This window comes from Dendrobates tinctorius, unplaced genomic scaffold (genome assembly GCF_039654945.1).
Source record: "Dendrobates tinctorius isolate UK_male_01 unplaced genomic scaffold, ASM3965494v1 ptg000004l, whole genome shotgun sequence".
Taxonomy (NCBI): domain Eukaryota; kingdom Metazoa; phylum Chordata; class Amphibia; order Anura; family Dendrobatidae; genus Dendrobates; species Dendrobates tinctorius.
This window is the reverse complement of record NW_027361672.1, coordinates 26,062,548-26,083,821: the sequence shown is the minus strand read 5'-3', so window position 1 is coordinate 26,083,821 and position 21,274 is coordinate 26,062,548. Positions and strand designations below refer to the sequence as shown.

The window sequence follows — 21,274 nt, the reverse complement described above, 5'->3', positions numbered from 1 at the left end:
CCAGCTCCCTGCATCAGTGCACTGGTAACTAATGTACACAGCGACGCCGCGCGCTCGGCGTCGTTGTGCTGATCGCTCGTGAAGCTGTCTGTTTGACAGCTCACCAGCGACCACATAGCGACTTACCAGCAATCCTGACATGTTGATATCGTTGTCGTGATCGCTGGTGAGTCGCTATGTGTGACTCCAGCTTTATAGTAGGCTGGGTTGTTGCAACCTCTTGTTGCCCAATGCTGGACATCTTCACTTTTGTTTAGACAAGCTAAAGCATGTTCACACTGGCATCTCTAATAGAAATGTGAAAAATAACATAAAATAGATAAATTATGCTAAAAATACTTCCCACACATGAAAATAAGCAGTTTATCACTTAAGAAAAGATCTATGGTAATGAATAATGATACCAAGCTTGCAATGATGTTATGTTTTTTGAGATTCCCATTTCATTCTCAGTGTTTTAACGCTCGTATCTAATTTACCCACATATTCTTTTATCCTAACTATCTTGAATATTTTTAGCTATTCAGCTTTATGATTATTTGCATCAATCTTTCATCTATGCACATGCACAAAGTTGGGAGCCTTGCCAGCAGGCTTCCGAGTATTTTGATACCATGACCATCTGTTCATAGATATCACTTCTCTTCAAATTTCAAGATGCTGAGGTCATACTTGTATTTTTTGGGGAGAGCAATTTTCTTCTATTATAACTTGGTTGCCAGCATCCTGGACAAGACTTTCCAAATAGTATGAGCAACAGTTCATATATACCTATGATTAGCAAGGAGTTCAATATGAATGCTGAAACTAACAATGTACTTAGGCAATTTAGTATTTGAGAAATGCATGCTCATGAATTTACTTTCTTAGTACCTTCCCTCTGCCTACATGTGCCTCCTGTGCCATTTCTCTTCCTTTGGGTCTTTCCCTCTGTCCATGTGTCCGCTCTCTGTCTATGTGGCTTTCTTTCAGCCTAAGAGCCTTTCCTTCTGCCTAAGTGTCTTCCCTCTGCCTATATGCCTTCCCTCTGCCTATGTGTCTACCCTTTGCCTAATCATCTTTCCTGTGTCTAAACGTCTTCCCTGTGCTTAATTATCTTGCCTGTGTCTAAGTACTTTTAGGTTCCATCTGTCTGTGTATGTGCCTTTCTCTCTGCCTTTGTGCCTTTCTCTCAAACCAAGTACTTATACCTTGCCTATATGCTTTCCCTCTGCCAGTATGTCTTTTCTCTGCCTATACACCCTTTCCTTTGCCTATGCACCTTCTCTTTGCCTATTTCCTTTTAGCTGAGGCCTACTAGTCTTGCACGAAATTATAGGTGATATTTCTTGATGTCTCCCCACTACCTGCAATTCCGTGGATCATAAAGATAGTTTGACACAAGTTTGACGTTTATGTATATATGCCATATATGGTGCCTCATATAGTCTACCTTTAAATTTAGTTCAAGAGGTCATTTCTTACTTTCATAGAAGATGTTTCCTCCCATCTCAGCCAGGGCTTAGTTTGCTATCTTGCATTAAAGCTACTTTAAAATGTAGTGTCATTAATGTGATTTGGATTTAATAGATGTTAATTTTTTGTGAGTATATATAAAAAATAAATCATAGCGTTATCGCTAGAAGTGTATCTATACTTACAAATACTTTTATTATTATATAGCAAATTGCTCAAACCATGCATAAATGTATTTATTTAGCAAATTTCTGATAGTTTTTATTGTTTTGTTTTTCAGCATATGTTCCTGCAGAAGAATTAAAGGCAGCTGAAATTGATGAGGACAATGTAGAAGATGATGGACTTTCCTTAGATGTCCAAGACAGTGAATATTTGTTTAGTGAAGAACCAGACAACAAAGAAGCTCAGAGCTACCAAAATTCCCCTGTTAGTAGTGCAACTAATCATGATGCTGGCTATGGGTCTCCATTTAGTGAAACGAGTGATCATCTAGCAGATTTCAAAAGTACTTCCTCCAAGGATGGACAAGACAGAGAAGACAGCCAGAATGCAGACAATTCATCTTACCCTCAGGACAGTTTGGCACAAATTAAAGCAGTGTATACTAATTTGCTTTCAGAATGCAGTTGGTCCACTCTGGCATTAGATCTGAAGAAGTCAAGTCCAACCTCAAGTGTAGATACAAGCAAGCAAAGTGAGAATGCAGATGTAAATCCTAATTCTGTTACACCTACACCCATTACAAGTAGCAGTAGTAGTACTAATACAAGTACTAGTATTAGTGTTTGTACAAGCAACAATACAAATAATAACAGTGCTTCTGGATATGACTGGCACCAAGCTGCACTGGCAAAGACATTGCAACAAACATCATATGGACTTCTGCCAGAGCCTAGCCTGTTCAGCACAGTGCAGCTCTACAGGCAAAACAATAAACTGTATGGGTCTGTTTTTACTGGTGCCAGTAAGTTCCGATGCAAAGACTGCAGTGCAGCTTATGACACATTGGTACAGCTAACTGTACACATGAATGAAACAGGACATTATCGTGATGATAATCGAGACAGAGAAGCTGAAAGAACCAAACGTTGGTCTAAACCTAGAAAAAGATCACTTATGGAAATGGAAGGAAAAGAAGATGCGCAGAAAGTTCTGAAGTGTATGTATTGTGGACATTCCTTTGAGTCTCTACAAGATCTCAGTGTTCACATGATTAAAACGAAGCATTACCAAAAAGTGCCTCTGAAAGAGCCAGTACCAGCCATTACAAAACTGGTCCCAACAACAAAAAAACGTGCTCACCAGGATATATCATCACCTGAGTCACCTGATCAAGCAGGAATCTCTCCAGGGGCCACTGGAACTGAAAATGCAAAGGACCCTAAAGCTGCCAATCCTTATGTGACCCCTAATAATAGATATGGCTATCAAAATGGTGCTAGTTATACATGGCAGTTTGAGGCACGCAAGGCTCAAATTTTGAAGTGCATGGAGTGTGGCAGCTCTCACGATACTTTACAGCAACTTACTGCTCACATGATGGTCACTGGACATTTCCTAAAAGTGACCAATTCTGCCTCTAAAAAAGGAAAACAGCTAGTTTTGGATGCAGTTGTAGAAGAAAAAATTCAGTCAATACCTTTACCCCCAACTACACATGCCAGATTACCAGCATCTTATATAAAAAAGCAGCCAGACTCCCCAGCTGCGTCTCCACACTCCGAGGACAGAAAAGAAGTCGAACAGGAAAAAGTGGTCAATCCTGAGCCAGAAAAGAAAATAAAGGAAGAAAATGAAGAGCCTGAAAAAATTGAGCCTGCTACTTCATATCAATACCTCAGAGAGGAAGATTTAGATGATAGTCCTAAAGGTGGACTGGATATTTTAAAGTCACTGGAAAATACAGTGTCCTCTGCAATTAGTAAGGCTCAAAATGGAGCACCATCATGGGGTGGATATCCTAGTATCCATGCTGCTTATCAGTTGCCAGGATCTGTAAAAACATTGCAGCCATCTGTACAGACTGTGCAAATGCAACCATCATATGCCAGTAGTGTCAAATCCATGGCATCTGAACATAATGCTTTGGTCCATTCTCCTGGTAGCCTATCACCTCCACCTCACAAAAGCAATGTATCTGCAATGGAAGAATTAGTGGAGAAGGTGACAGGGAAAATAAATGTAAAGAAAGAAGAAAAGCCCACAGAGAAGGAAAAAGTGACTCCGGTTAAATCCTTATCTCCAGTAGCAAAAGAAAACAAAGACATTCTTAAAACAGAGGAAACCAATGTAAAGACTATAAAGAAATCCCCAGATGCTGACCTTCAGAAGACAAAAAAGGAAGCCCCTTTGGAACCCCTCACACCTAATGGTACAGAATCTCATAAAACAAAAATTACTAATGGGTGCAACAGCTTAGGAATTATAACAGATCATTCCACTGAGCCATCATTCATTAATCCACTGAGTGCATTACAGTCCATTATGAATACACATTTAGGCAAAGTGTCAAAACCAGTAAGTCCATCTTTAGATCCATTAGCAATGTTATACAAAATTAGCAATAGTATGTTAGACAAGCCTATCTATCCAACCACTCCAGTCAAACAAGTTGAGTCTATTGATCGGTACTACTATGACAATAGCGACCAGCCGATAGACTTGACAAAATCCAAAAATAAACCCCTTGTTGCAAGTATGACTGACCCAGTCTCCTCACCGCTTAGGGAAAGTGCGCTAATGGATATTTCTGATATGGTGAAGAATCTCACTGGACGTTTAACACCCAAGTCTTCGACACCGTCAACTGTTTCCGAAAAGTCAGACGCCGATGGTAGCAGTTTCGAAGAAGCATTGGATGAGTTATCTCCTGTACATAAAAGAAAGGGCAGACAGTCCAACTGGAACCCACAGCATCTCCTTATACTTCAGGCCCAGTTTGCCTCTAGTTTACGGGAGACAGCTGAAGGCAAATATATAATGTCAGACTTAGGTCCTCAAGAACGGGTACACATCTCTAAGTTTACTGGTCTTTCAATGACAACAATTAGCCATTGGTTGGCCAATGTCAAATATCAACTAAGGAGGACAGGGGGAACAAAATTTTTAAAGAATCTGGATACGGGACATCCTGTTTTCTTTTGTAATGATTGTGCCTCTCAGTTCCGGACTGCTTCAACATACATAAGTCATTTAGAGACACATCTAGGATTTAGTCTAAAGGATCTTTCAAAGCTTTCTCTAAATCAAATTCAAGAGCAGCAGAATGTTTCAAAAGTTATCACCAACAAGGCTCTAAGCTCAATTGGACTTATTGAGGAGGACTCAGGCTCCACATTCCAGTGTAAACTCTGCAACCGGACTTTTGCAAGCAAACACGCAGTTAAACTGCACCTTAGCAAAACACATGGAAAGTCCCCAGAGGATCATGTGATATATGTAACTGAATTGGAAAAACAGTAACGTCCTGTTATGCAGCCAGGTATGCAAGTGACCACAAGAACATTGCACTAAACATATTCATAATACTGCACTAGGCCTGACCTGAGCCTCTGAAATCAGTCTTATTTTTGTTGCTGAACTGCCTATCTGGATTCTTTTTTTTCTTACACATTTTATATTTATATTTATATTCTCTTTGTCTTTGATTTGTGCATGTTTTTTTGTGAGTCAATGTCTGACCTTTAATTTTCAACATCTGTTCTTGATGTTAAGCTATCTTTTGTAGAATGTAGTGGGAGACACTATTGAGAGACATTAATTTAACCACAAAGCAACACAAAGAACAATGACATAAAAACAAACATCCTAAAATTAACACGTTGCCATGACAATAAAAGGTTGGAAAATCTTGTGGCATCAAGTTAACCCTTTGAGCACTGCCATAGCATTTCTGTGCCTTTTGATAGATGAAACATATTTAATTAAAGTCTTTATACGATTCAAAAAAAAATTAAATTAAAATATATTATAGTAATAAATACTGAATACAGATCTTAGATTGAAAAAAAAAAAAAAAAAGTATGTATGCAGCCCTAGGGTAAGGGAGGAAGGCTATATAGTACTCCTAGGGTTACTCTGCCACATGTGTAGAAAAATAAATCATAATAATGCAAAACTGAAAACTAGGATAGAATATTCAGAAAAGATTCCGTATCACAATGTTGTTGTGTGCCGATATTTTATTCAAACATGTAGAAATAATTTCTTTTTGCAATATGAATTATATGGTTTCGAATTATTTGCAAATATAAGCTCCGATACAAGCTTATCTTCCTACAATTGTGCTGCATTTTATCCTTTTTTGCTACCACCTTTGGGCATCAGAAGATTTACCATCCACTCGAGTGGTCAGGCATCCAAAGGGTTACATTTGTACTTCAATGCAGTCCTTCTGGCTGAGATTAAAAAAAAAAAAAAAAAGGAGGACAGTCTGGGGCAAATATTGGATCATGTTCCATGTAAATAAAAGATAACAATTTAAGAGTACATGTTACATATCTTACCATTTGGAACAGTTCTGCTTCCTTTGTACCTTATGGCTGTATGCTTTCACTTTGAACTTTTTATATTGTCATTTTATATTCAATTCCTATGTATATAAAATGTAAAGAAAAAAAAAAAATCACATTTTTGAATAAAATTAAGTTCCTGCAGACTGACTTAGACAGAGAAATTTTACTGGCGCCTGCATCTTTTCAGATGCACGTACAAAAGAAACTGACAAAATAAAAAAAAAAAAAAAAGGAATAAATACAAAATAAAGCAATGCACTATGAATTATACATTTTGATGTTCTATCATTAATATTGTACAGTACATTTCGGTTCACACAATTAAATCCACTGTTTTCTCAAGTGTGAAATAAACCCACATGCAGTTCTTGATTTACATACATTGTCATGTCGTCATTATTGTGCCGTTAAGGTGTTATTCCGGCAGTAAGAGGTATTGCTTATGCAATCAACCAAGATAATTCTATTCAAAATCTTCTATTCAGTATCTGTATCCTGACACATTTCATTCAGGCTATTTCCATTAACATGTTACAAACAAGTCACAATAGTTTCAAAAAGGACACAGGGAGAATTAGTGCTGCCTTAACAATTAGTGAAGGGCATTATACGTGTACATTTCGATCTGGATGTGGAAAGGGAGGATGATCAGTGGCTGACACACAATATTCTGACTTCCAGTTCAATTGTTGGTTGTCTTTTTTTTTTTCCCTCTCTTCGGTAAAAATGATCTGTAAATGGTTCGTTCGGCACACACTAAACAATAATTCCTTTACCTCATCTTCACTCGGTGTAACATTTGTACAGCTGCGCTGTCAGTTAAAGTCAAGAGCTGAGATGTGCCTCTTACTATTTTTCATAACAGCGTTTACGGACTAATTTGGATTTGAATGAATTCGCATTTTCGTGTGTGATAAAAGTGATATATTTCCAAGTGTCATTTGGAAATGTCTGCCTCTCAGTTCAAAAAAATTGGTTTATCACATTTTAATTAACCTGCTGGCAGTCTTGTCCCACTCATCACATTTTGGAAGAGCAGCAAAAGTGCTAAGTTCAAACTTCTTGGCATTTTTTTTGTACTTTGTTTATTTTTTTTTTAATTAAACATGCAGTTTTATTTAAAGGCATTGAAATTCTATTGCCAAACAGTAAGTAACGCATTAAATATTGATTTATGAAGTATATATTTATTATCCTTTCATAAGATTAGAAATACGTTGAAATGTATTAGCAAATAGGTTTAAGCCTTTTTAGCAATCATGGTTTGCACAAATGTATGATGGATCTGAATATGACGCCTCTATTGTACCTTTATATCCTTCTGTTTTCAAACAGGGACATATTCCAGCATTGCTGCTAGGGAAGAATACTTCCAAAAGGAGCCTGTATGACATCACATGCAGCTTGTTCTGCTCCAAACTAAGGAACCATATTCTAGGCCCTGTAAGACCATGTAGATATGATCATCTATAGCAGGGGTGGGCAGTTAGTTTTCCCAAGGGGCCACCTGAGAGACTGTGACTGTTATGGAGGGCCAACATCTATATAATTGTCTAATTCTGTCTGTCTGTCTGTAATGGAAATCCCACCTCGCTGATTGGTCGCTGCAGTTAGGCCGCGACCAATCAGCGACAGTTTCTTAGTCGTCGTGGCAACACGGCCGCATTGCTTATTGTACAGGCACATTACAGTCATTAAAGGCATCACTGCTGCATTGCTCATTACACAGGCACAGTCCTGTACATATGTTGGAGTGCAATACATTAGATAATGAGGTAACAGTAGAACAGTGACTGCAGCTCTGGGTGTAACTTGCGTTCAATACATTAGGTGACAGCAGAAAAGTGAATGCAGCTCTGGGTGTAACTGGAGTACAATACATTAGGTAAGATCTAAACAGTGACTGCAGCTCTGGCTGTAACAGGAGTATAATACATTAGGTAAGAGCAGAACAGTGACTGCAGATCTGGGTGTAACTGGAGTACACTACATTAAGTAACAGTAGAACGGTGACTGCAGATCTGGGTGTAACTGGAGTACACTTCATTAGGTAACAGCAGAACAGTGACTGCAGATCTAGGTGTAACTGGAGTACAATACATTAGGTAACAGCAGAACGGCGACTGCAGCTCTGGGTGTAACTGGAGTACAATACATTAGGTAACAGCAGAACGGTGACTGCAGCTCTGGGTGTAACTGGACTACAATACATTAAGTAAAAGCAGAACAGTGACTGCAGCTTTGGGAGTAACTGGAGTACACTACATTAGGTAACAGCAGAACAGTGACTGCAGCTCTGGGTGTAACAGGAGTACAATACATTAGGTAACAGCAGAACAGTGACTAGCTCTGGGATTAACTGGAGTACAATACATTAGATAACAGCAGAACAGTGACAGCAGCTCTGGGTGTAACTGGAGTACACTACATTAGGTAACAGCAGAACAGTGACTGCAGCTCTGGGTGTAACTTGAGTACAATACATTTGGTAAGATCTGAACAGTGACTGCAGCTCTGGCTGTAACAGGAGTATAATACATTAGGTAAGAGCAGAACGGTGACTGCAGCTCTGGGTGTAACTGAACTACAGTACATTAGGTAACAGCAGAACAGTGACTGCAGCTCTGGGTGCAACTGGACTACAATACATTAGGTAAAAGCAGAACAGTGACTGCAGATCTGGGATTAACTGGAGTACAATATATTAGATAACAGCAGAACAGTGACAGCAGCTCTGGGTATAACTGGAGTACAATACATTATGTAACAGCAGAACAATGACTGCAGCTCTGGCTGTAACTGGAGTACAATACATTAGGTAACAGCAGAACAGTGACAGCAGCTCCGGGTGTAACAGGAGTATAATACACTAGATGGTGGCACGATTTTATCGCATCGGGTATTCTAGAGTCTCTGTTAAAATAAAAAATAGTTATATACTCACCTTCCGATGACCCCCGGACTCTGTCCCTCCTCTCACCACGCTCCTGACATCTTCCGGTCCCAGTAATGCTTAGCGAGAAGGGTCGGAGATGATGTCACTCTCGCGAGAGCGCGAAGTCATCGGTGGTGTTTTGCGCTAAGCATTACTGGGACCGGAAGATGCCGGGAGCGTGGTGAGAGGAGGGACAGAGTCCAGGGGCCATCGGGAGGTGAGTATATCACTATTTTTTATTTTAACAGAGACTCTAGAATACACGATGCGATAGAATCGGGCCATCATCTAGTAATATAATTATAATTTAAAATTGTATCACTTAATACTAGGCAGAATTAAGTATGCTGACATCCTCCTATATAATGTATGAGCTCACACACAGCCCCCTATATACTGCAAAGGCCCACACACCATCCCCTATATACAGTGCTGTGCAAATTAATTGGGACAAAGCATTTTTTTAAGTAAAATCGTAAGTTGGTTACCAGTCAGTGATTCAAACCAGTTTTAACTGCTTTGAACAGGCACTCACACGTGTTCAAAGCAGTTAAAACTGGTTTGAATCACTGACTGGTAACCAACTTATGATTTTACTTAAAAAATGCTTTGTCCCAATTAATTTTCACAGCACTGTACAGTATGAGCCTCCTATTAGTGATGAGCGAGTGTGCTCGTTACTCGAGTTTTCCAACCATGCTCGGGTGTTCTCCGAGTTTCTTGGGCGTGATTGTATATTAAGTATGTGTCTCGGCAGCTGCATGATTTGTGGCTGCTAGACAACCTGAACACATGCATGGATTGCCTGTTTGCTAGGGAATCCCCACATGTATTCAGGCTGTCTAGCAGCTGCAAATCATGCAGCTGCGGAGACACAAACATAATCTACGAGCACGCCCAAGATACTCGGAGAACACCCTAGCATGCTCGGAATATTCGAGTAATGAGCACACTCGCTCATCACTACCTCCTATATACAATATCAGCCCCCACATAGCTTCTATATATAATATGAGTCCCCACATAGCCTCCTATATACAGTATGAGCTGACATATAGCCTCCTATATACAGTATACAGTATGATCCCCCACATAGCCTCCTATATACAGTATGAGCTGACATATAGCCTCCTATATACAGTATACAGTATGATCCCCCACATCGCCTCCTATGTACAGTATGAGCCCCCACATAGCCTACTACATTCAATGTGAGCACCTACATAGCCTCATATACAGTATGAGCCTCACTCCTATATATAGTATGAGGCCCCACATAGACTCCTATATTTTATATATATGTATATATTAGGAGCCTATGCATGACCTATATACAATATGAGCCCCATATAGGCTCCTATATACAGTATGAGTCCCCATATACCCTCCTACATTCAGTATGAACTGCACATAGCCTCCTATATACATTATGAGCCCCCCACATAGCTTCGTATACAGTATGAGTCTCACATAGACTACTATATACAGTATGAGGCCCCACATAGACTTCTATATGCAATGTGAGCCACCACTTAGCCTCATATATACATTATGAGCCCTCACGTAGCCTTCTTCATTAAGTATGAGCCACCACATAGTCTCCTATACACAGTATAGCCTCCTGTATACAATGTGAGCCCCCCTACAGCCTGCCTATATACAGCATGAGCCCCCACATAACCTCTTTTATTCAGTGTGAGCCCCACAAAGTCTTTCATGGACAGCATGATCCCCCACATAGCCACTTATATGCAGTTTGTGCCCCACATAACCGTTGATATACAGCATGTACCCCACATAGCCTCTATATACAGTGTGAGATCCACATTGCCTCAATATATACAGTGTGAGCCCCATATAGCCTCCACATGCTCAGTGTGAGCTCCACATAGCCTCCGTATATATATATAGTTTAACCCCTTCACGACATTTGACGTATTATACTGTCCATGTGCCCTGGGCCATAACGCCCATGGACGGTATAGTACATCATGTGCGATCAGCCTCGCTCACGGGGGAGCGTGGCTGATCGTGTCCGGGTGTCAGCTGATTCTCACAGCTGACACCTGGCACTAAATGCCAGGAGCGGTCAAGGACCACTCCAGGCACTTTAACACCTGGAGCACTGCGATCAAACATTATCACAGCATTCTGGGAGCAGGCAGAGGGGCTGTCAGCTCTGACAGCCCTTCTGCCATTGGATCGGAGACCCTGCGTCATGACGCAGGGTCCCGATCGCTACCATGGAGACCCAATGTCGTCATGATGACATCCGGGTCTCCAGAGCTGAGAGACTTCCTGTCATGCGCAGTGCATGTCAGGAAGTCTCTCAGGTTAGTGTTATAGAAGCTGCAGTGCTGACAGCTTCTATAGCATGCAGATCTGCATGCTATAGAAGCGATCAGCCTGCATAAAAAGAGTGTCCCATAGTGGGACACAGTGAAAAAGTAAGAATTAAATAAAAAAAATTCAAATAATTGTAAAAATATTTTAAAAAATAATAAAAAAATAATGATAAAAAAATCAATATCTATGCCATCAATAAATAAATATTTAAATAAAAAAATTTAAACAATGAAAGTACACATATTTAGTATTGCTGCATCCGTAAGGACCCAACCTGTAAAACTGTCCCATTAGTTAACCCCTTTAGTGAACACCATTAAAAAAAGGCAAAAAAAACAATGCTTTATCATCAAACCGCCAAGCAAAAAGTGGAATAACACACAATCAAAAAGATGGATATAAATAAACGTGGTACCGCTGAAAACGTCATCTTGTCCTGCAAAAAACAAACTGCCATATAGCTCCATCACCAGAAAAATAAAAAAGTTATAGCTCTTAGAATAAAGCGATGCAAACATAATTATTTAATTTATATAAAATAGTTTTTATTGTATAAAAGCGCCAAAACATAAAAAATATAAATGAGGTATTGCTGTCATCTTACCGACCCGAAGAATAAAACTGCTTTATCAATTTTACCACATGCGGAACGGTATAAACCCCCCCCAAAAGAAATTCATGAATTGCTGGTTTTTGTTCATTTTGCCTCCCAAAAATTGGAATAAAAAGCGATCAAAAAATGTCATGTGCCCGAAAATGGTACCAATAAAAACACCAACTCGTCCCACAAAAAACAAGACCTCACATGACATTGTGGGCCAAAATATGGAAAAATTATAGCTCTCAAAATGCGGTGATGCAAAAACTATTTTTTGCAATATTTCATCTTTTAGTGTGTGACAGCTCTCAAACATAAAAACCCAATATAAAAACCCGCTATAAATAGTAAATCAAACCCCCTTTATCACCCGCTTAGTTAGGGAAAAATAATAAAATAAAAAAAAAAATGTTTTTATTTCCATTTTCCCATTAGGGTTAGGGCTAGGGTTAGAGTTAGGGTTGGGGCTATAGTTAGGGTTGGGTCTAAAATTAGGGTTAGGGTTGGGGCTAAAGTTAGGATTACGGTTAGGCCGGAGTCACACTAGAGAGAAATACGGACGAGTGCTATGCGAGAAAAAATCACATAGCACTCGGACCAATGTTAACCTATGGGGCAGGATCATCATCCGTTTTTTTCTCGCCCGTATTATATGTGCGGGTGAAATTGCTGCATGCTGCGACTTGCACCGTATTACGCCCAAGGCTCTAAATGCCAGGAGCGGTCAAGGACCACTCCAGGGACTTTAACACCTGGAGCACTGCGATCAAACATTATCACAGCATTCTGGGAGCAGGCAGAGGGGCTGAGCTGACAGCCCTTCTGCCTTTGGATCGGAGACCCTGCGTCATGACACAGGGTCCCGATCGCTACCATGGAGACCCAATGTCGTCATGATGACATCCGGGTCTCCAGAGCTGAGAGACTTCCTGTCATGCGCAGTGCATGTCAGGAAGTCTCTCAGGTTAGTGTTATAGAAGCTGCAGTGCTGACAGCTTCTATAGCATGCCGATCTGCATGCTATAGAAGCGATCAGCCTGCACAAAAAGTGTCCCATAGTGGGACACAGTGAAAAAGTAAGAATTAAATAAAAAAAAAATTAAAATAATTGTAAAAATACAGACAAGTCCCACGCTGCAATCCATCTGAAGGGGTTTAAATAGTTTACAACTGGGACCGTTGCTAATGTAAACCACGGAGGAATGACTGAGAAGCTGCTTGTGCAGCCTCCCCACCTGACCGGAGATGAACTGATTAGCATGGGAAAGTTTCTGAACATTTTCCCATGCTGATGAGTTCACCTCAGGTCAGGCGAGGAGTCTGCACAGACTCACTGACGTCAGCGGTAGTCACTGAGGCTGTGCAGACTCCCCGGCTGACCCGTGGTGAACTGACTGCGTGGGAATGTTCAGAAACTTTCTCACGCTAACTTTCCCACGGGGTGGCTGGGGGCAGATTTTTTGAGCCAGGGGGGCCCAAAAACAATGGTCCCTCTCTAGGTTATTAATTTCTGCCCTCAGTCATTGGCTTGCCCTCTCTGGCGGAGAAAATTGTGTGTGAGCCCACCCCAGTATTTTCTGTGAATTAATCCTTTAATTTAACACCTATAGCTCCAAAATTTTACACACATATACTACTAACATTATTAGTGAGGGACATATATAAATTTAATGCTTATTCAATGGTTTACTGTATGTAAACCATGTCTCATATACTGTCGGGTTCTGTAATGATTTTACAGAAGCCGACAATTGAATTATCAGCTATTCTGCTATCTACCTCTGTATGAAATATAAATATATATATATATGTGTCTCACTGACATATATACACTGCTCAAAAAATAAAGGGAACACAAACAACAGAATATAACTCCAAGTAAATCAAACTTCTGTGAAATCAAACTGTCCACTTAGGAAGCAACACTGATTGACAATCAATTTCACATGCTGTTGTGCAAATGGATTAGACAACAGATGGAAATTATTGGCAATTATCAGGACACACTCAATAAAGGAGTGGTTCTGTAGGTGGGGACCACATACCACATCTCAGTACCATTGCTTTCTGGCTGATGTTTTGGTTACTTTTGAATGTTGGTTGTGCTTTCACACTCGTGGTAGCTCTACAACCGACACAAGTGACTCAGGCAGTGCAGCTCATCCAGGATGGCACATCAATGCAAGCTGTGACACGAAGATTTGCTTTGTCTGTCAGCGTAGTGTCCAGAGGCTGGAGGCGCTACCAGGAGACAGGCCAGTACACCAGGAGATGTGGAGGAGGCCGTAGGATGGCAACAACCCAGCAGCAGGACCGCTACCTCAGCCTTTGTGCAAGGAGGAACAGGAGGAGCACTTCCAGAGCCCTGCAAAATGACCTCCAGCAGGCCACAAATGTGCATGTGTCTGCACAAACGGTTAGAAACCAACTCCATGAGAATGGTCTGAGTGCCTGACATCCACAGATGGGGGTTGTGCTCACAGCCCAACACTGTTCAGGACGATTGGCATTTGCCAGAGAACACAGTGTTTGGCAGATTTGACATTGAAGCCCTGTGCTCTTCACAGATGAGAGCAGGTTCACAATGAGCACTTGTCATAGACATGACAGAGTCTGGAGACACCGCAGAGAATGTTCTGCTGCCTGCAACTTCCTCCAGCGTGACTGGTTTGGAAGTGGGTCAGTAATGGTGTGAGGAGGCATTTCTTTGAAGGGCACCACAGCCCTCCATGTGCTAGCCAGAGTTACCCTGGCTGCATTAGGTACCAGGATGAGATCACCAGACCCATTTTGAAACCACATGCAGGTGCACTGGGCTCTGGGTTCTTTCTGATGCATGACAATGCTAAACCTCATGTGGCTTTTTATCAGCAGTTCCTGCATGATGAAAGCACTGATCCTATGGGCTAGCCTGCCCTTTCCCCAGACCTGAATCCAATCGAGCACATCTGGGACATCATGACTCATTCCATCCACCAACGCCACTGTGCACCACAGACTGTCCAGGAGTTGTCTGTTGCTTTAATCCAGGTCTGGGAGGAGATCCATGAGGAGAACATCCACTGCCTCATCAGGACCATGCCCAGGCATTGAAAGGAGGTCGTACAGGCATGTGGAGGCCACACACACTACTGAGCATCATTTCGTTGTCTTGAGGCATTCTCACTGAAGTTGGATAAGCCTACAATTTGATTTTCCTCTTTGATTTTGAGTATCATACCAAATGCAGACCTCCATGGAATATTAATTTTGATTTACATTGATCATTTTTATGTTTTATCATTCTCAATGCATTTCACTATGTAATGAACGAGAACATATAATCCCTATAAAAACAACTTTTAATTTATACTGGGAACTGGTGGTTTTATATTTTGTCTAAATTAAAAGTTGTTTTTATAGGGATTATATGTTCACGCTCTGTATTACTACAATATTCCTACAATATCTGTATTTTTGCACCACTATGTAATGAATAAAGATTTATAACTGGAATATTTCATTCAGTGACATCTAGTATGTGGTATTTTAGTGTTCCCTTTATTTTTTGAGCGGTGTATATATATATATATATACAACTGTGGCCAAAAGTATTGACACCCCTGCAATTCTGTCAGATAATACTCAGTTTCTTCCTGAAAATGATTGCAAACACAAATTGTTTGGTATTATTATCTTCATTTAATTTGTCTTAAATAAAAAAACACAAAAGAGAATGAAGCAAAAAGCAAAACATTGATCATTTCACGCAAAACTCTAAAAATGGGCCAGACAAAAGTATTGGCACCCTCAGCCTAATACTTGGTTCCACAACCTTTAGCCAAAATAACTGCGACCAATCGCTTCCGGTAACCATCAATGAGTTTCTTACAATGCTCTGCTGGAATTTTAGACCATTCTTCTTTGGCAAACTGCTCCATGTCCCTGATATTTGAAGGGTGCCTTCTCCAAACTGCCATTTTTAGCTCTCTCCACAGGTGTTCTATGGGATTCAGGTCTGGACTCATTGCTGGCCACCTTAGAAGTCTCCAGTGCTTTCTCTCAAACCATTTTCTAGTGCTCTTTGAAGTGTGTTTTGGGTCATTGTCCTGGAAGACCCATGACCTTTGAGGGAGACCCATCTTTCTCACACTGGGCCCTACATTATGCTTCAAAATTTGTTGGTAGTCTTCTGACTTCATAATGCCATGCACATGGTCAAGCAGTCCAGTGCCAGAGGCAGCAAAGCAACCCCAAAACATCAGGGAACCTCCACCATGTTTGACTGTAGGGACCGTGTTCTTTTCTTTGAATGCCTCTTTTTTTCTCCTGTATTTTGATTCCTTTGCCCTAAAAGCTCTACTTTTGTCTCATCTCACCAGAGAACATTCTTCCAAAACGTTTTAGGCTTTTTCAGGTAAGTTTTGGCAAACTCCAGCCTGGCTTTTTTATGTCTCGGGGTAAGAAGTGGGGTCTTCCTGGGTCTCCTACCAAACAGTCCCTTTTCATTCAGATGCCGACGGATAGTACGGGTTGACTCTGTTGTACCCTCGGACTGCAGGGCAGCTTGAACTTGTTTGGATGTTAGTCGAGGTTCTTTATCCAACATCCGCACAATCTTGTGTTGAAATCTCTTGTCAATTTTTCTTTTCCGTCCACATCTAGGGAGGTTAGCCACAGTGCCATGGGCTTTAAACTTCTTGATGACACTGTGCACGGTAGACACAGGAACATTCAGGTCTTTGGAGATGGACTTGTAGCCTTGAGATTGCTCATGCTTCCTCACAATTTGGTTTCTCAAGTCCTCAGACAGTTCTTTGGTCTTCTTTCTTTTCTCCATGCTCAATGTGGTACACACTAGGATACAGGACAGAGGTTGAGTCAACTTTAATCCATGTCAACTGGCTGCAAGTGTCATTTAGTTATTGCCAACACCTGTTAGGTGCTACAGGTAAGTTACAGGTGCCGTTAATTACACAAATTAGAGAAGCATCACATGAGTTTTCGAACACTGCCAATACTTTTGTCCACCCTCTTTTTTATGCTTGGTGTGAAATTATATCCAATTTGGCTTTAGACCAATTCTTTTTGTGTTTTTTCATTTAAGACAAATTAAATGAAGATAATAATACCAAAGAATTTGTGTTTGCAATCATTTTCAGGAAGAAACTGAGTATTGTCTGACAGAATTGCAGGGGTGTCAATACTTTTGGCCACAACTGTACAGTATACATATATATATATACTAGCTGAAGAGCCCGGCGCTGCCCGGGCATAGTAACTAACTGTGGTTAGTTATAGCAAATTATAATTATCCTCCATCCCATAGTCCCGTGCCCATATACCCATCATACATATCCACGATCCCATAGGCCCGTGCCCATATACCCATCATACATATCCTCTATCCTGTAGCCGAGTGCCCATATACCCATCACACATCCTCCATCCCATAGTCCCATGCCCATAAACCCATCATACATATTCACCATCCCATTGTCAAGCACCCATATACCCATCACACATCCTTCATCTCATAGTCCCATGCCCATATACCCATCATACATATCCTCCATCCCATAGTCCCATGCCCATATGCCCATCATACATATCCGCCATCCCATAGTCCCGTGCCCGTATACCCGTCATACATATCCTCCATCCCATAGTCCAGTGCCCATATACCCATCACACATCCTCCATCCCATAGTCCCGTGCCCATATACCCATCATACATATCCTCCATCCCATAGTCCAGTGCCCATATACCCACCACACATCCTCCATCCAATAGTCAACCATTATGACATCATAATGAGCGGTGGGGCTTGCAACCTATGATGTCATCAGCGTCGCCATGGCAACCATTATGACATCATAATGAGGGGCGGGGCTTGATACACACACACTTTTTCCCCATTATGTAGATGGGGCAAAATTGTTTGGTGAATTGGAACGCGCGGGGTTAAAGTTTCACCTCACAACATAGCCTAGGACACTCTCGGGGTCCAGACATGTGACTGTGCCATATTTTGTGGCTGTATCTGCGACGGTGCGGATGCCAATCCCGGACATACACACATACATACATACATACACACACTTGAGCTTTATATATTAGATATATAGATTGTATATATGTTTTCACGATTATTTGAGGCTATGGACCCATTATATGTCCATTTTGAAAGCTGGCGAGAAAATCTCACCATACGGATGCCATACGGGTATCACAGGGATACATTAATGCGAGGAAATCGCATCCTCGCATTGCACATGGATGACATATGGATCACTGCTCATGAAACATTTGTGCAATTCTCGTCCATGAAAAGTGGAACAATATTTTATACGTCTAGTGTGACTCCAGCCTTTCGCTTGGGATTAGGGTTGTGTTAGGGTTAGGTTTGTGGTTAGGTTTATGGTTAGGGTTTGGATTAAGGTTAGGGGTGTGTGGAGTTAGAATTGGGGAGTTTCCACTATTTAGGCACATCAGGGGCTCTCCAAACGCGACATGAGCACCGTGAGGGGTGCAGTTTTTAGAATGGTGTCACTTTTGGGAATTTTCTATCATATAGACCCCTCAAAGTGACCTCAAATGTGATGTGGTCCCTAAAAAAATGGTTTTGTAAATTTTGTTGTAAAAATGAGAAATTTCTGGTCAACTTTTAACCCTTATAACTTCCTAACAAAAAAAAATTTGGTTCCAAAATTGTGCTGATGTAAAGTAGACATGTGGGAAATGTTACTTATTAAGTATTTTGTGTGAGATATCTCTGTGATTTAAGGGCATGAAAATTCAAAGTTGAAAAATTGCGAAATTGTCAAAATTTTTGCCAAATTTCCATGATTTTCACAAATAAACGCAAGTCATATCAAATAAATTTTACCACTTTCATGAAGTGCAATATGTCACAAGAAAGCATTGTCAGAATCACCAGGATCCTTTCAAGCATTCCAGAGTTATTACCTCATAAATAGAGTTGAGCGATACCGTCCGATACTTCAAAATATCGGATCGGAATGGATCGGCCAATCTTTAAAAAAAGTATCGGTATCGCCGATGCCGATACCGGAAGTCCCATTCAAGTCTATGAGATTTCCGGTATCGGAATTGGAAAAACCCTTTCCTGCCCTTGTACAGCCTCTTGGGGGTCTGTATGGGCCTTCTGGGGGTCTGTGCCGGCCTGCCGGTGGTCTGTGCCGGCCTGCCGGTGGGCTGTGCGGACTGCCCGGGGTCTGTGCACCCTGTGGGGGTCTGTACCGGCCTGCCGGGGGGCTGTGCCGGCCTGCCGGGGGGCTGTGCTGATGTCCGGGGGTCTGTGCAGGCATCGTCCGATGGGACTACAAGTCCCATCGTGCGATGCCTGCTACCATGACAGTGATTGACACATTAGCCAATGATGGGACAGTAGTAGTCCCATCATTCGGCTAATGTGTTAAATGTAAAAAAAAAAAAATACTACATACATACATACTACATGCATGCTACATACATACTACATGCTACATACATAGTACATATATACTACATGCATGCTACATACATACTACATGCTACATACATACTACATACTACATATATACTACATGCATGCTACATACATGCTACATACATACTACATACATACTACATATATACTAAATGCATGTTACATACATGCTACATGCTACATACATACTACATACATACTACATGCTACATACATACTACATACATACTACATATATGCATCATACATACTACATGCTACATACATACTACATACTACATATATGCATCATACATACTACATGCTACATACATACTACATACATACTACATATATACTACATGCATGCTACATACATACTGCATGCATGCTACATACATACTACATGCATGCTACATACATACTACATACATACTACATATATACTACATGCATGCTACATACATACTACATGCTACATACATACTACATACATACTACATGCATGCTACATGCTACATATATACTACATACATACCACATATATACTACATGCATGCTACATACATACTACATGCTACATACATACTACATGCATGCTACATACATACTACATACATACTACATGCATGCTACATGCTACATATATACTACATACATACTACATACATACTACATATATACTACATGCATGCTACATACATACTACATGCTACATGCATGCTACATACATACTGCATGCATGCTACATACATACTACATGCATGCTACATACATACTACATACATACTACATATATACTACATGCATGCTACATACATACTACATGCTACATACATACTACATACATACTACATGCATGCTACATGCTACATATATACTACATACATACTATATATACTGCATGCATGCTACATACATACTACATGCTACATGCATGCTACATACATACTACATGCATGCTACATACATACTACATGCTACATACATACTACATGCATGCTACATGCATGCTACATACAATACAGTCATACAATACATACATAGACATACAGTACATATAACATAGAGTAACATACTTACCAATACTTGTCACATTGTTCCCCGAAGCCATTGTCGTCTACGGAATAAATATTAACATAACAAACCACAAAAATACTCACCCATGATCCGAAGCAGTCCACGAGTGTGTCCCACGACGATCTTGGGTAGAGAACTGCAGCATCAGCTGATGCTGCCGCTCTCTACGGGCTGCAGGAATCCAATTACGGAAGGTAGGTATCCTTCCGCACTGTATTCCTCCGCCACTTAAAAAAAAAAGTCCCTAGTCTCACTTTATGGTAAAAGCTGTGTGGGAAATTCCTGATGCTGCAGTTCTCTACCCAAGATCGTCGTGGGACACACTCGTGGACTGCTTCGGATCATGGGTGAGTATTTTTGTGGTTTGTTATGTTAATATTTATTCCGTAGATGACAATGGCTTCGGGGAACAATGTGACAAGTATTGGTAAGTATGTTACTCTATGTTATATGTACTGTATGTCTATGTATGTATTGTATGAATGTATTGTATGTAGCATGCATGTGGTATGTATGTAGTATGTATGTAGTATATATGTGGTATGTATGTAGCATGTAGTATGTATGTAGCATGCATGTAGTATGTATGTAGTATGTATGTAGCATGTAGCATGTATGTAGCATGCATGTAGTATATATGTGGTATGTATGTAGTATGTATGTAGTATATATGTGGTATGTATTTAGCATGTAGTATGTATGTAGCATGCATGTAGTATGTATGTAGTATGTATGTAGCATGTAGCATGTATGTAGCATGCATGTAGTATATATGTGGTATGTATGTAGCATGCATGTAGTATGTATGTAGTATGTATGTAGTATGTATATAGCATGTAGCATGCATGTAGTATGTATGTAGCATGTAGTATATATGTGGTATGTATGTAGC

The 21,274-nt window shown here is 40.6% G+C and overlaps 1 protein-coding gene across 1 annotated transcript in view; it reads left to right on the top strand.

Moving 5' to 3' along the window:
- Positions 1-6,348, top strand: part of TSHZ1 (teashirt zinc finger homeobox 1) — a 116,518-nt gene extending 110,170 nt beyond the window's left edge. The window contains exon 2 of the mRNA XM_073566582.1: positions 1,736-6,348. Coding sequence (XP_073422683.1) covers positions 1,736-4,920 — 3,185 coding nt within the window. The 3' untranslated portion in view covers positions 4,921-6,348. The remainder of the gene's footprint in view (positions 1-1,735) is intronic.
- The last annotated feature ends 14,926 nt before the right edge of the window (positions 6,349-21,274 follow it).